General features: G+C 48.3%; 1 protein-coding gene across 1 annotated transcript in view; it reads left to right on the top strand.

Moving 5' to 3' along the window:
- The window catches only part of CDHR3 (cadherin related family member 3), a 59,546-nt gene that overhangs the window by 10,909 nt on the left and 32,039 nt on the right, over positions 1–16,598 (top strand). Inside the window, 2 exon segments of the mRNA XM_032401287.1 lie at positions 1,637–1,802; positions 6,665–6,762. Of these exon segments, the coding sequence (XP_032257178.1) occupies positions 1,637–1,802; positions 6,665–6,762 (264 nt within the window).

Below are 16,598 nucleotides of genomic sequence, written 5' to 3' on the forward strand. Positions count from 1 at the left end.
AGGTTTAGTCACTGTTGGCCTTGGGACTCAGTTGTACAAGGCTTTCTGAGGGTGACCTCTGAATCATGCCAGAGACCAGGCCTCTCTGCTTTCAAACACAGCTGCTGGGACTTCTGGGGGCCCGGGGAAAGTAAGGAGGGTTAATAATAATGATGCTAATGATAACAACTCCTATTTATGGTGCGTTGACCATATGCCAGGAATCCCCCTAAACATTTTGTGAATTCATTTATTTAATCCCCATAACAGCACCACGATGCGGTGTGCTGCTATTATTTGCATGTTAGAGGTGGGGAACGGCAGCACAGAGAGGTCTCGCCTGCTACATGCCAAGCACGGGAGACAGGTCATCTTCACGTATGTGGGTGCCAGGCTGACACTGCTCACAGGCAGAGACGAGACTACCTCATTTCTTCTCTCAACCCTCCTCTGCATGCACTCGTTCCCATCTGTGGTTGTCTTCTCTCAACCAATCGAGATCTCACATAACTTCCTCCATGAAGCCTTCCCTGACTACACACAGCTCACAATGAACTTTGCCTAGAAGTCAGCACTTCTAGCGTTTTGTTATAAGACCATGTTTTGTACTTCAGCTCTTTAACTAGGGCAAGGAGTATTTCCCTAATTATAATCACGTGGAAACAAAATCAGGGAAAGGTGGCAAAGGACTTTCCCAAGGTCACACCAAAGTTCAGCCGTGACAGTGAGATTGGAGCTAAGCGACCTCCTAAGGGCGGGAGACTGAACGCCTGCCTGGCCTGAGTCGTATTAATAAACAAAATTTCCATTAGCATAATTAAGACATTTATGAAATTTAGTCCTTGAGGTCCCAAAGGGCTCTGGGTGCTCGGCGGTCTAAGCTGGTGGCCGGAGTATGCATGTAGGCACGGGAGGTCACAAGTTGGCCTCCAGCTAGCCTCAGCAGGACCAGCCGGGTTCCTGCTGACAATTCCAGTGATGTTTCTCTGGCCATCGTGGGCCAGCCGGGTTCCTGCTGACAATTCAGTGATGTTTCTCTGGCCCTGGTTCTTGGTGTCCCTCCCACATCTCCAAAACACTTATAGTGCAGGAGACAAGTTTCCACGAGCGGGAGAATGTGTGGAAATGCACAAAAACACTGAGCCGGCTGTTGATGTAAGTATATATTGTTCCTTATTTCTGCAGATGTATCCTTCCCTTGTTTATTCACGGTCGTGGCCTTGGGAAAATTTGCACGGAGAGCCGAGTCAAGATGTGACTTAACAGCAATCCCAGGAAAGTGCAGTGGCTTATTCTTAAAGCCCAGGAAGCCCAACTATGTTCAGAGTTGCTAAGGGGCTTGTCTGGGTGCCTACCCCAAGCAGCGACAGGGTTTTAATTCCTGGCTTTCTATCTCCAGTCGATGGAACCAGGATGTCACCTAAATATTTTCTTTCCTCTGAAAAGCAGCATCACGCACAGGAGTCCCCTTGGAAAAAGGTCATGGGGCTTATGTTGGAAGGACTAAGGCAAAACAACCGGTTCCTCTGATGGTGGGGGAAAGATGGTTTCCAGGATGCTGGTTGCTTCCTTCCTAGTAACGTCCCTTTGCAAAATGCATGCATACAAAACAGATCTCCTTTCACATGGTTACTAAGAATTCTGCCTTTTCTTTTAGGTTGTCACCACTGGGATGGAACAACTAGACTTTGAAACGGGACCAAACGTATTTGATTTGCAGATTTATGTCAAGGATGATGTCGGTGTCACCGACCTCCAGATCCTGACTGTCCAGGTGACAGATGTGAACGAGCCGCCTCAGTTCCAAGGCAACTTGGCAAAAGGTAAGATACACTGGGCTGTGCAGTGCAGCCCAGACGGTGGCATCAGGGGGCACCCTGGGGGACAAAGCAAAACAGAAAAGTAAGTAAACAAGCAGCTGTTTGCCTATAAGAGGCAGCTGCTTAATGAGCAGGGAATAAATGAAATGTCCTCCAGCACAGGACTCCCCAAAATGATGCCCAACAATTTACAAAGCCCCTCACTTCCGTGGTTTCTCTTGGGCCTCTCTCAGTCCTGGGGAGGAAACTGAGGCTCAGGAACCTCGCGAGGGGGTCGTTCTGGAGGAAGCTGGGCCGAGCCCATCGGAAGCTCATCCCCGTGTGCTGTGGTCATTAACTGATGTGTTCATTCTCCCCACGGACCCCCGGAGAGCAGTATGTGACTGGGGTCTGCTGCAGAGCTGGGACAATATAAAGGACTGAGCACAGGGTAACTTCGTGCATGGTCTCTCCCAGGCTCATGACTTTGAGCCATACTGACAACCTCCACCTCTGTCACTTTAGTCCAGCTTCTCCTCCAAGCTCCTGACTTAAATATCCAGCCGTCTTTTTATTTTTTTATTGTTATGTTAATCCCCATACATTACATCATTAGTTTTAGATATAGTGTTCCATGATTCATTGTTTGTGCATAACACCCAGTGCTCCATGCAGAACGTGCCCTACTTAGTACCCATCACTAGGCTAACCCATCCTCCCACCCCCCTCCCCTCTAGAACCCTCAGTTTGTTTCTCAGAGTCCATCGTCTCTCATGGTTCGTCTACCCCTCCGATTTCCCCCCCTTCATTCTTCCCCTCCTGCTATCTTCTTCTTTTTTTTTTTCCCCTTAACATATATTGCATTATTTGTTTCAGAGGTACAGATCTGAGATTCAACAGTCTTGCACAATTCACAGCGCTTACCAGAACACATACCCTCCCCAGTGTCCATCACCCAGTCACCCCATCCCTCCCACCCCCTACCACTCCAGCAACCCTCAGTTTGTTTCCAGAGATTAAGAATTCCTCATATCAGTGAGGTCATATGATACATGTCTTTCTCTGTTTGACTTATTTCGCTCAGCATAATACCCTCCAGTTCCATCCACGTCGTTGCAAATGGCAAGATCCCATTCCTTTTGATGGCTGCATAATATTCCATTGTATATATATACCACATCTTCTTTATCCATTCATCTGTCGATGGACATCTTGGCTCTTTCCACAGTTTGGCTATTGTGGACATTGCTGCTATAAACATCGGGGTGCACGTACCCTTTCGGATCCCTACTTTTGTATCTTTGGGGTAAATACCCAGTAGTGCAATTGCTGGATCATATGGTAGCTCTATTTTCAACTGTTTGAGGAACCTCCATACTGTTTTCCAGAGTGGCTGCACCAGCTTGCATTCCCACCAACAGTGTAGGAGGGTTCCCCTTTCTCCACATCCCCGCCAACATCTGTCATTTCCTGACTTGTTAATTTTAGCCGTTCTGACTGGTGTGAGGTGGTATCTCATTGAGGTTTTGATTTGGATTTCCCTGATGCCGAGCGATATTGAACACTTTTTCATGTGTCTGTTGGCCATTTGGATGTCTTCTTTGGAAAAATGTCTGTTCATGTCTTCTGCCCATTTCTTGATTGGATTCTTTGTTCTTTGGGTGTTGAGTTTGATAAGTTCTTTATAGATTTTGGATACTAGCCCTTTATCTGATATGTCATTTGCAAATACCTTCTCCCATTCTGTCGGTTGTCTTTTGGTTTTGTTGACTGTTTCCTTTGCTTTGCAAAAGCTTTTTATCTTGATGAAGTCCCAAGAGTTCATTTTTGCCCTTGCTTCCCTTGCCTTTGGCGATGTTTCTAGGAAGAAGTTGCTGCGGCTGAGGTCGAAGAGGTTGCTGCCTGTGTTCTCCTTTAGGATTTTGATGGACTCCTGTCTCTCATTGAGGTCTTTCAACCATTTGGAGTCTATTTTTGTATGTGGTGTAAGGAAATGGTCCAGTTTCATTCTTCTGCATGTGGCTATCCAATTTTCCCAACACCAGTTGTTGAAGAGACTGTCTTTTTTCCATTGGACATTCTTTCCTGCTTTGTCAAAGATTAGTTGACCATAGAGTTGAGGGTCCATTTCTGGGCTCTCTATTCTGTTCCATTGATCTATGTGTCTGTTTTTGTGCCAGTACCATGCTGTCTTGATGATGACAGCTTTGTAATAGAGCTTGAAGTCCGGAATTGTGATGCTGCCAGCTTTGCTTTTCTTTTTCAACATTCTTCTGGCTATTCGGGGTCTTTTCTGGTTCCATACAAATTTTAGGATTATTTGTTCCATTTCTTTGAAAAAAGTGGATGGTATTTTGATGGGGATTGCATTGAATGTGTAGATTGCTCTAGGTAGCATTGACATCTTCACAATATTTGTTCTTCCAATCCATGAGCATGGAACAATATCCAGTCGTCTTATCCCACATCTCTGTCTGCCATGTCTAATAGGCATGTGGGATTTTGTGAGGTACTTTTGGATGCTCCCAGGTCACCTCAGTGTGGGGGTCGGTTACCAGTGGAGCCAACCATGTGATTAGAAGGTTGGAACTTTCAGTCCCGCACTCCACCTCACCCCCACCTCTGTGGAGGGCAGGAGGGTAAAGATGGTGCTCAATCACCAATGGCCAATGATGTAATCAGTCGTGCCGATGTAATTAAGCCCCATAAAAACACTGAAGGATGGGGTCTGGGGAGCTTCCAGGTTGATGAACCGTCTCGCCCTTCCAGGCGGGTGGTGTGCCCAGAGAGCATGGAAGCTCTGTGCTCCTTTCCCCACATTATGCCCTATGCGTCTCTTACATCTGTCTGTTCCTGAGTTATATCCTTTTGTAATAAACCAGTAATCTAGGAAGTAAAGTATTTCCCTGAGTTTTGTGATCCCCTCCAGCAAATTCATCGAACCCAAAGAGGGGATGGTGGGAAACTCAGATTTATAGCTCGTGGGTCAGAGGCATGGGGAACAACCTGAACTTGAAATTGGTGTCTGAAGTGGGGGTTGGGGGTGTCTCGTGGGGCTGAGTCCTTGGTCTGTGGAATATGAAGGCTGTCTCTGGGTAGCTAGTATCAGAATTGAGTTGAATTGTAGAACCCCCAGCTGGTGTCAAAGGATCGCTTGGCGGTGCAGGAAAATCCCCCACACATTAGAATTGGTGTCAGAACACGACATCTCAAATGTAACATGCCCCCAGATCAAACTCTTGACTTCCACTCCACCCCTGGCCCCCACCATCTCCCCCCCCAAATCTGCTTCTCCTGTCTTTCCCATTTTAGCTACTTCGAAGCTTCGAAGTCAGCTTTGACTCTTCCGCTTTTCACACCCAACAGCAAATCCATGAGGAAATCGTGCCACTTCCAAGTCTATGCAGTCTGACTGCTCCCTGGCATCTCCATCCACACCACCACGGTGCAAGTCAGTAGTCATGTGTCGCCTGGATTATTGCGATGGTGGGCTAACCGGCCTCCCTGCTCTGCTCTTGTCTCTGTCCATCTATTCTCTGCATAGCAGCCAGAAAGATCCTGTTGAATCTCAGTCAAATCAAGGCACTCCTCTGCTTAAAACCCCACAAGAACTTCCCATCTCCCTCAAGAGGAGAGCCAGAGTCTCCTTAAGGCACCATCAAATCTGGCCCCCTCCCACCCTCACCCTGTCCTCTTCCACACATTTCCTCCCACCCCCTCCGCTGTGGCCCCCGTACCACCCTTGCCCTCGCCGGCATCTCCGCAGTTGCTCTTTGCCCCTTCCCCCATATCTCTACCATCCTCATTTCTTTAAGAATCTAGACTCAAGTGTCGCAAATCTTCCACAACTACTCCATTTCACACTGTAACCCAACCCACAACACTCCATTCCCTGATTTTCTCCAGGACCTTGCTCAGTAATGTTCACATATTTTGCTCATTTATTTTATTGTCCGTATCGTCCCACTATCGTGCAAGCTCTGCAAGAGCGGGGTTTTGTGTTCCGTGAACCGCTATGTTCCCAGTGCATGGATAGATCAGTGTCTGGTACCGAGTGAGAACCCAGTAAACATCATTTTGAGTGAAAGCACGAGCAGTGATAAAGGTGAATGAGAGCTGCAGCTCCGATCTAAGACAGGCTGGGTTTGAAGTTTTATGCTCTCACTTCCTTCCTCGCTGAGACCTCCTAACTTCCCCGAGCCTATTTCCTCGTTTGTAAAGTGGAAAGAATTGCAATACTTACGCATGGGGGTTATGACGATAAAGGAGAAAACATAAGCCCTCAGCACCATGGCTTCAAAGAGTGAGCTGACGTGGACATTCCCAGCCCTCCCGCAGAAGGACGGGCTCTCGGAGAGGCCAGAGTGGAGGGGGGCAGCCCCTCAGACCGGGCTGGTGGTGCCAAGTGCCGGGTTCCCCCTGGCTGCCCAGAACTCTGAAGGAGATGAAGTCAATTTCTGGTCCCCTTCCGGAGCCTCTGCAGCCCTCTCCCTTAATCCTGCTGCAAGTCCTTTTGGCCGACATGCTAAGTGCACTTCAATAGGAGACCTCCGCTCGGTTTTGGAGGAATTTGCACATGAAAGTGAATCAGGAACAGGGAGCAGCCTCACACGGAGGTTCCTCCCCTAGATCACCTCTTAGCGGAGGAAATGTGGGAAGATGTGATCCCAGCTTGGCCCCTCAAGTACTTTATAAATTCCCATAAGCGGTTCGTTCACTGCAGCTGGCCCGCGGGCTGACGCCTGGCCTTTATTCCTGCATCCCTCCTTCCCATGATGCCAATGTGCTTGGTTCTCCTTGGCTGGGTGCGGCTGTCCTGGTTCTGTAATTCCTTATTTGCTTTATCTAATAAAATGCCTCTTCCTCCACTTTGGATGCTGATCTAGGTCTAGACCTGTACATACTGGAAGGAGCAAACCCGGGATTCATTTACCAGGTTGAGGCCTTTGATCCAGAAGACACAAGCCGAAACATACCCCTCAGTGTAAGTCTCCTTGATAAACAAGACGGACTTCTCCGTGCTGTCTTTGACATGGGACCCTGGAGCCTCGGCCAGGGGCTTGGGCAGTGGTGAGGGGAAGAATAGGCTGTCCACAGCCACAGCATAGAGGACGGGGGATGTCGGAATGGGTAAGGGAGCTCCAGACATAGACACCCCAGATTAGACTTGTGGCTCTGTGTGAGCTTGGACATGTTCTTAACCTCTTTGAGCTTCCATTTCTTCATCTATAAAATGGAAGAATAGCACCTACACAGCTGGAGAATTCTAAGTATGAGAGAACGCACACAAGACCACTTAGCACAGTGCTTGGCATGTTGAAATTGCTCAGTATTTTTAAATTCCAAGGGGATAAAAATCCAGCTGTATTCTTTTAAAAGTAAGCAAAAAGTGTGTACCCCAAAGGCCGGCATTAACACTTCCTTTTCAAGAGATGACGTCAAGCTACTTGGAGCCAAGTTGAAAAATAAATAAAAAAGTTGAAAGAGAATCCCAGAAATTCCAAAGAAGGGGGGGGAATCCCACAGAGAATAACTGGAGGCCAGGTCCTGGAGCGTTCCCTCATGGTTCAGTCTGAGACAACTGATCTCTCTTCTCTTCCTTCTAAATCCATTTCCTTCATGCATTTATCAGTGGACCTCTTGTAACCACGAACCCTCAGGTGAAGGAGGCTCTCAGCTTGTCCCTGGGCCAGGACGCTGTGGCTCCTAGCTCTGTCCCCCCAAGCGGCTCCTGCATCCTGCAGTTGGGCAGCCCAGGCTGGAGAAAAAAACCAAAGCCCACACCAGCCAGCCTACTAACCTTGGAGCAGGCATCCTTACGGAGAAGCATTTACTTGAAATACGACACTCAGGGAATTGGTAACACCGGGAGGCTGTTTCTGCTGCTGGGGCTTGATTTGCAGCTTCGACCTGGCTACTTTTTCTAACAGGAGGAAGTGAGCCTTGGAAATAACCTCCAGGACCCATATAATACGGTCCGCAGGGTCTGAAACAAAGCTGTTTTCAAATTAGCAGACACATCTTGAGTTAGGGAATAGTCTCTTCTTATCAGAAGATGACCCTTCTGTCCCCAAAATCATTTATTCAAGGTTCTGTTTGCATGAATAAGTGGAATAGGCAAACACTTAATGGGTCTCTACTATGTGCTAAGAACAATACGAGGTGCTTTAAATGCATTCTTATGATAACATCCTTGTTATATCAGTTATAAATATGTTTGTCTCAAAATAACAGAAAACCACAGTGGCAGGTGTGGGATTTTTTTTTTTCTCCCCTAACAAGAAGTGCAGAGGTGGGCAGGAGGTCCAGGGCTGGTTTTGTCCTCTCTTTGTTCACCTCATGATTACAATGTGGCTGCTATTCACCTCCAGGCTTTACCTTTAAGTTCCAGGCAGGAAGAAGGGAAGAAAAAAAGTAGGAAGGGGTACAGGGTGAAGGGAGCAGGCCAGCCCAGTCTGTATCTCAAAGATCCTCCTGGAGGCCCTACCCAGAGGATTTCTGTTTACTTCTCACTGGCCAGAAGGGTTGGCCGGTGTTGTTTGATGGTAACCAGGGGAGAAGGGATTCCGGATGGGTCAGCAACCCAAAATATAGTATCTCATTTATACATTGAGTTCTCTTCAGCACTTACCAAGAATTCACTATGTGCCAGGCTTTCTATTAAATACTTTGGGCACAAAGATGAGTAAGAGCCATCTTTGTACCTCAAGAAGTTTACAGTCTGGGTGGGAGACGTTCATGCATAGACCAAATTATTATAATTCAATAAGATAATTACTATAAAGTTCATACAAGATGGAGTGGAGGCCAAGTGGAAGGAATCTCAAGTGTCAAGAAAAATGTTTCTTTTTAAATCTCCATCTTTAAATTATGCAGAAGGAATAAGGTCACGGCGGCCCCTTTAAAAAGCAGGTTGTTACCCTTTCTGGAAGGGAAGCGGCCCCAGGCAGGGAGCAAAGACAGCAGGCCTTGCTCCCTTAAAAGAAAATGTAGTGCCATCCAAAGAGGTCTGAGAGCAGAGGCTTGGGACCTGGATCTAGGGGCCCGCACCTGTGGTTTCTGCAGTGGCTTTAGGAGTTATTTGGGGTGGGGCGCGTCCGATGCAGCAGAGAGTGTTAATGAAGTCTTTCACGCCGGCACTGCACGAACAACTGCAAGAAAGTTAACAGCCAGCCTGGAGGGCCAGGGAGCACAATCTAGAAAGAACCCTTCTCAGACTAAAAAAGGGTACTCAACAGTTTAGGAAGTGACACAGTGTGACCTTTGTGCTTAGACATTTTATTCTGGGCGCTCGGGAGCTATGAAAGGACATACTTTGCTCTATATAAGGAGAAAGGAGATGGGTTGATTTACTAGGACCAAACCCATGCTTCTCATTGAAGCCCATGGTTGTAAATTGAAACCGGCCGAGGAACTTTAAAAAACAACAGACATCTGTGTCCCAACCCTCAGGAGTCTGATGTGATTGTCCTGGGGTGTGACCCAGGTCTCAGGCTTTTTGAGCCCCCAGCTGAATCTCCTGCACAGCGGGGACTGAGAACCACCACTTTAAGACATGGTTTCCCAAATTTCCCAGGTCTCTCTCTTGGACTTTCCGGTCCTGGGGTCTGGGAGGGGCCTGGGAGCCTGCATATTTGCCAAATACCCTCGGGTGAGTCTTTCGGTCAGAATGGCTGGGAGGGCTTCTCAGAAGGTGTTCAGGCCCCTGCATGAGAATATACGTAGGCTGCTTTTTTTTTTCTTCAATGTAGGCTGCTTTTAAAAAAACACAGATTCTGACAGTTAAAGCAGCCAACTCTTGATATCAGCTCAGGTCCTGATCTCAGGTTCGTGAGCTCAGGCCCGGCACTGGGCTCCCTGCTAGGCGTGGAGCCTACTTTAAAAATTAATATTAATGGGAAAAAAAAAAGATTCCTGGAACACAGACTTCCCAGGTGATTCTGACGCTCTGTACCCTTCGAGAACCACTGAACTGAAGAAAGAAGCAGAGGCTTTACTGAAACACGGGAGCGGGGCCCGGAGCCACGGCAGCGGCCGCTGCTCTTCCGGCCAGGGCCAGGCCGCCACTGGCCCTGCGGGGCCCCGCCACTCATACCCCGGGCCTCATGAGTACCTGTCCTCATCGGATCTGCCCAAGAGCTGGGACTGGCGCGGGGCGAATGGGGTCAGTGTGTGCCCCGGGAACCAGCCCATCGCCAGGACTGCGGCTCCTGCGGGCCCCACGCCAGCAGCGGCCCCACAGCGGAGGGGGGCAACAGCCAGAGGAAGGGGGCGTGGCCCCACCCTGTGCGCAGGGGCTCCCGCCAGCCGGGTGGGCAACGACCTGCCTGTGCGGGGGTCAGCCCGCAAGTTGGGGGCAACAAGACCAGCACCAACTCCAGGCCAAGGACCAGGAGTAGGACAAGTTGAAGCAGTGTGGAACACGCATGAACTCACAGTGCCATGCCCTCAGAGCTCCGCCCTCCGGAAAGCCAGGGCTCCCTCTCGGAGCGGAGAAGACGATGGCAGAAACCCTCGCCCAGGGCCCCGTCAGCTGCTGTGTAAGGCTAACTACACAGGGGCCGTCTCTGGGGCTACCGTGACATAAACCATGTCATCTCTGTGGCCGGCTGGCTTGTCAGCCATGGCACTGAGTACGGCATCGTTCGGAATTCATGGGGAGAACCCTGGGGTGAGATCGAGGCTGGATGAGAATAGTGACCTATAGCACCTATAAAGATGGGAATGGGGCCCATGACACCCTTGCTGTTGAGGATCCTCTCCGTTTGGGGACCCCATCCTTTAAGACGGGGCTTCAGAAAAGCAGTGTTTGAAGAAATGGCATTGTGCACCATAATCAGAGGGGAGCCTACTGTTAAGGGTGCTAGGTTGGTGCTGCTGCGGTCTGAAGGATCTGGGGGGTGATAGTCAAAGTATCTGGCGGCTGGTCTGGTCAGGGCACTTTGCAGCTAGTTGGGTGCTGCTAGGGCGGTCCTGAGGGAAGAGTCTGAAATGGGATGGTGGAGACTCTTGGCTCCCCTGCCACCAGGACCACGGCCAACTGTCTACCTGGCGAAGGTGGGATCCGCAAGACAATTATGTGAACTCTGTTCTGACTTAGCAGCAGTTCTTATATCACCTTGGAATCACTGGTGGGAGTGGAGGGGGAAGATGGCCATTTCAGATTGCCCAAAATTGATGAAGAAAATACGTGACTTCCCACAAGAAAACAAAACAAAACAAAACCAGAACAAGAACAAAGCACCAAAGCATGTGCGTAAAGCCACCTTGGCTTGGTTTGTGCCTATCAGCTTTCCTGGTGGGTTCCAAGGAGTTGCCTTGCTGGTGGGAACCACTAAGGAGGGAGGATGAATTAAACAATAGCTCTGGGACGTCTCCAGAAACCCCAGCTCCCTTAAAGTGCTGAATCTTACAACCCCTATCCAGCTTAATAAATTGAAACCGTGTCGCAGATAACATAAAAGTGGGGCTAATGCAGAAACCACTGGTATTTGCTCCCTCTTTCCAAAGAAGTTTTAAAAGCACGTAGTTGTACTTTGTTTGGACCAGCACTGCCCAACAGAGCTGGCACGCGAGTTAGGAATGATGCCTGTGTATGTCATTTTAGATGTTCCAGTAGCCACATTAAAAAGTAAAATGAAACAGGTGAAATTAATTTTAATACACTTCTTAAATTTTAAATACTCTTATCCAAACTACTATCCTTTCAACACCTTATCAACATAAAAATGATTCATGAGATATTTTACCTCCCTTCTCTTAGCAGTAAGTCTTCAGACTCATTGTGTCCTTTACACTAATTTATAGCTCACCCCCTTTCAGACCAGCCACACTGCAAATGCTCAGTCATCACAGGTGCCCGTGGCTGGTGGCTTGGGTTGCAGGGTGCAGGCTTGGATCCAGCATCGGCTCCCCCTCCCTGGGCGCCTTCTGTGTTGTATGGAGTCCAGGTGGAGGCATGCATTAATACTGGGCTCGGATTGGCTTGTCTGTGAATAATTGTATCTACTGGCATTCCTTCTCTGGGGCCCCTCCCCCAGCGCTTTCCCTACCTCTTGAAGGAGGTTCAATGAGATCCAACCCCCTTCCACCCAACTCCCACCCTCCACCTCCCCCTCTGCTCGGAAAAGGCCACCGTGACTGCAGCGAAGCCTCCTCGGAGACTCTCAGGACGTTAATCAGTTTCGCAGCTGGAGGCAAAATGATCTAGCGCAGCGATTCCTCCATTAAGGAGCTTTCTCTTGGCCTTTCCATTAGGGAAGGACTTTTGCATAAAGTGAAATGTGCTTTGTCTTCACCAGGGCAGACAAAGGATGAAATTAAAAGAGCAATGACCTTGCTACTAGCTGGGCTACCAGGAGGGTGACGGGGGAAGTCAGCCTCTCCCTGCCTCCGTCTTGTGCATGGCTCTGAGATGTGGCGGCGAGCTGTTCTTTCCCTCTTCCTGGAAATAAAGTGGTCCTTTTTGCTGGTGCTGGCTGGATGGGACTTTTCAGGTGCCTTGAGCAGCCCCTTGCTTCCGGATGAGGGAAGGAGCTGAGGCCATCGCCTGGGCCCTGGAACTCCAGGGGGAACCCAGGTCTCCTGGCCCAAACCCTGCTCCTTCCCTGCTACCTTGTTCTGGCAAATTCTGTTCTTGGTGTCCCCTTGATTTCCTGAGTGACAACGCCCTTCCTGCTCCCCACATGTCCCTACCCCACCACACACACACACACACACACACACACACACGTACACACACGCACAGATGTACATCACTTGTTCAATGCCCCATGACATCTGTCTGCTAACTCAGGAGTCCTTGCAAAACGAGTTCTACTTCAGGTTCTTCTTGTTAAAATGCTCAAGAAAGGAAAAAGCAGTGGTTTTGGACAATTCCCGTACCACATACATCACCCCTGATGACTGTTCGTATGTTGGGAGAGACACTTCCTCAGATAGATGGGGAGTGTTCTCCTGAAGATCGGTGAAGCCTGAATCAGAGAATAGGACCCAGGCTGGTTATGGAAAAGGAATGAGAAAGTATGAGAGGGTCGAATCCTTGGTAGCTTTACCAGTAAAGGATTACATACCCATAGCATTTTTCATTTGTAAATGTGGCTCTTCTCAAAAACATTCAAATACTTGCCTATCACCCACTTAGCTCACCCTCATAACAATACTGCACTAGCCAAGCCAAGTTAAGGGCTGCAGTAGGATTTTTTATGGTTTTTTTTTTTTCTTTCTCCCAGACACCCTTCCCTCCTACTTCTGTCCCCCACCACCTATCTCTGAGCTGGGATAGGGGTGGGACAGGGGAAGAAAGAGGAATCAAGACTTTTATAAAATATTCACCTTACACTGAAAAAATGCAGCGGGAACGTGGCCTTGTATTTATAACCGGCCATAAGCAGGTTGGAAGATGATGGTGTGTGCTGCGAGTCCTCTGTGGGGGGGTGTGGAGGGAGGTTGGGGGCATGATCTTGGGGGCTTGCTGAGCCATTGGCACTCCTGGCCTTGGGAGGAATAAAGGTCCTTCCTTCTCCCTGGAAACTTGGCCCCTGGAAGTTGACGGCTCTGTTCTTGGGAGACTGGAGGCTGAAATCTTGTCGCTTGATTCCACGGCAGGCCTGAAAGCCATGGATAGCTGCCAAGCAGCACAAGTCGGATCGCGATTTGCTTGTGGCTCGGGCTGCAGTGAGCGAGCCCCACTGAGGTGGCGTGCTCTCCCTCAGGGAGCCTGACATTTCAGGAAACTGGGCCAGCTTCCTCTCACCCTCCTTTCTCCTGACACTAGCGACACGATAAAGGGGGAATGGGGCAGGAAGCTCAGGCTCTGTTGTCTTCCACCCTGAAGCCTTTGTGTCCCTGAGCAAACTGTAGCTGGCAAAAGGGGCTGCAAATAGAGAGACCTGGGGTGGCAGTAAAGGAATATTCCCAGCGGGGACACTCCGGCGCTTGTCTGACAAGCATTTGTGAACCGAACTGATCTGATTACTCAGGACTTTTCTTAGCTGGTGGTGGCTCAGAGAGGGGCTGCAGCGGCTTCTCATTCTATTTAATTTCTGTTTTCCAAGAATGAATATCAAGGGAGCAGCTTTGATTAAACAAGCCTTTAAAAAGGGAAGAGAATGCCAGGTTTTACAGAAAGCTTTCCCGAGTTGCTGGCAAATGGCCACATGACACAATATTTTTAGTCTATGGATATTATCTCCTTTCTGAGTACAAAACTGCTATTCCCATTAACACAGGCTCATAGGTTCAGGGATAAGGAAATTAGCCTGGTGTTAAAAGAAAAAAAAAATCAGGATTCCAGGAAATCAGCCTCTTAATAAAAATGAAAAAGAAATTCTCCATGTTCCTGAGTCTACAACCGTGCGCCCTTTCTGTTGGCTGCCGTTTCGTTTTTCTTGCTCGCTGAGAAGTAGGCGGAACTGGGGGAGACTTCATAATCCAGCCTCGCTTTACCAAAGTAAAACAGATTGGGTTTTTTTTTTTTTAATTCGGCAAGATTTTCGTTGTTGCCTTTTTGTTTTAAAATTCTTTAAGGTGGGAATGCTGGTCTCCAATGGGAAATAGGCAAGAAGAAAACCCCAATATTTAACATTTAATGAATATGTATTGATAGAGAAAAATATTTATTGAGCATCTATTATGTGTTAGGCACTAGAGATGTAGTAATGAGTAAAATGAAGCCCTTTCCCTCGTGGATCTTACACTCTAACCCACAGAGGTAGTTCGCCTCGACTGAGGGCTTACCATGTGCCAGGCACTGTTCTGGAACTTTAAGTGATAACCCTTTGGACATGCGCTGTTATTATTACTCTTTGTTGCAAAAGCTCTCACAGCTGCAAAGGAGTAGAACCAGGATTCGGACTGAGCAGTCTGGCTCCAGGGCCACCGCACTTGACTCAGCCACCCCCATTCGTGACTCTTCTATTCTAGATGGGGCTAAGTCCCCCTCCTCCATTCCCATCATATCCTATGTAGTCTCCCTCTGAGCAGGTCTCCCACATTTTCCTTGTGTGTTCTGTCATTTGCCCATCAGTTTTTGGAGAGCAGGGTCTGTCTGTCATCTCTGTAGCCAGAGGCTTTCTCCTGTTTGAGACTAACCAGAACTGGGGACCTATCCCCTAGAGCAGTAAACACACTGGAAAGGCATCCCGATCCAGGGGCATAGAGTAAATGCCCCCCATGGGTCTATAAGCCCTGCCATTCCATCACATCCAGCTTGAGCCTCTGATCTGTGGATATGTGAGGATTCTCTGCAGGGAAGGCTCAGCTCAAAGGCACAGAACGGCTCTGTGTATATAGGCAGGTGCTGCCCAGGCTGTGAGCTGGGGAGACGGTGGGGGGCCTTGGGACTTAAACATCGTACCTTTGAGTGCTGCCACGCTGTTTATACAATTTGGAGGGGCTGGAAGAAAGGTGTTCCTTGCTGTTGCCCAAATATTCCCACTTAAAAATGGGTAAGAACCACTTAAGTGACCAGCAAGAAAGACCTAGCAAAGTAAGCCCTACTAGAGAGCTGTGCCGTCATTAACCAACCAGGCGGTGAGGTAAGAGTTAAGAATATGGGAAAATACTCAAGCACAAAGGCAAAGAATGAAGAGAATGTAATTTTGACTAGACTATCATCTCAATTTTTTTTTTTGGAGGGTATATGTGTGCATTGAAAAGAACAGGGGGCTCTTTGTGAAAATCATAAGATTTTATAGGTGACTAATCTTATTAAGTTTCTTTTTTATATTTTTCTGTCTTTCCTAATTTGTGTGTAAAAGTATGTTTTATTACAATTAGGAAAATGGTTAAAAACCTTATAATGGCCCCAAATGAGATCGTTAATCTATTTTCTGTGTATTCTCTCTTCTCCTGTGGGGAGCTTAGCTGCGATCACACAACATAGCAAATCGCTGGGTTGGAAGCCTTGGTTGGCATTTCCTTTGATTCTAGACTTCAGGGGCTGTGGCTCCAATTGCAAAATCTCCACTGATTGTCTGATCCAGAGATCTAAGGCCTTGAGGATAGATCATCTCTCATCCTAGTAGGAAATAACGAAACCTTCAAACCTTAAAGCCCTTTGGAACAAATGGCTACAAACACGTAAGCCTTGCGCGTTGCTGTGGTGCTTCGCATTTTCCAGCGTGCCTTCTGATGTAATCCTCACAGTAACATGGAGGAGCAGTTGGTGGTATCGTCCGTATATTACAGGCAAGGGAGGGGCTTGTCCCAGGTCCTGTGGCGAGGACCAGAACTTGGACTCAGCTCTTCTGACCCAGGTCCTTCACCTGCTTCGTTGACATCATCATGGCAACAAGGAAGCAATCTTGATGAGCACCCATGGATAGCACGGGGTTGGTCCTCCCATGGGATGCCCTCAGGGAGCTGTGCAAATAAGCCCGTGTTCCCTTCAGAGCAAGTGGGGCCAGGCAGGGGGTCATTAAAAGAGCTGGGCTGGGCACTGGGAGCCATAAAGGATTAGATTCTCAACACCCCCAAGATACAGAAAAACTTCACCAGTGGCCATAAACCTGAGATCGGATTCTAAAACTAAGCCCTTGTAACTCCAAACCAGCTTCCAACTTGTACTTGAGGCCCTGCTGAGTTTCTTCTCTCTCGCACCTGTCCCTTTCCCTTTCCCTTTCCCTGCCATCATGTCAGTGAATGATGTTTGTGAACATTTTTGCACCCTCCTATATCATAAGTTCTTTTAAGGGTAGAGACCAGATCTTATTTATGCTAGTATCATCCTATCGCCTAATGCATGGTAGCCCTGTTTAAATAGTGTGGGTCAAAGCCAAGACCTAGACTCAACCCCCAGACATCATCCTAAGAAGCACA

Source organism: Phoca vitulina, unplaced genomic scaffold (genome assembly GCF_004348235.1).
Source record: "Phoca vitulina isolate PV1807 unplaced genomic scaffold, GSC_HSeal_1.0 scaffold4, whole genome shotgun sequence".
Taxonomy (NCBI): Eukaryota; Metazoa; Chordata; class Mammalia; order Carnivora; family Phocidae; genus Phoca; species Phoca vitulina.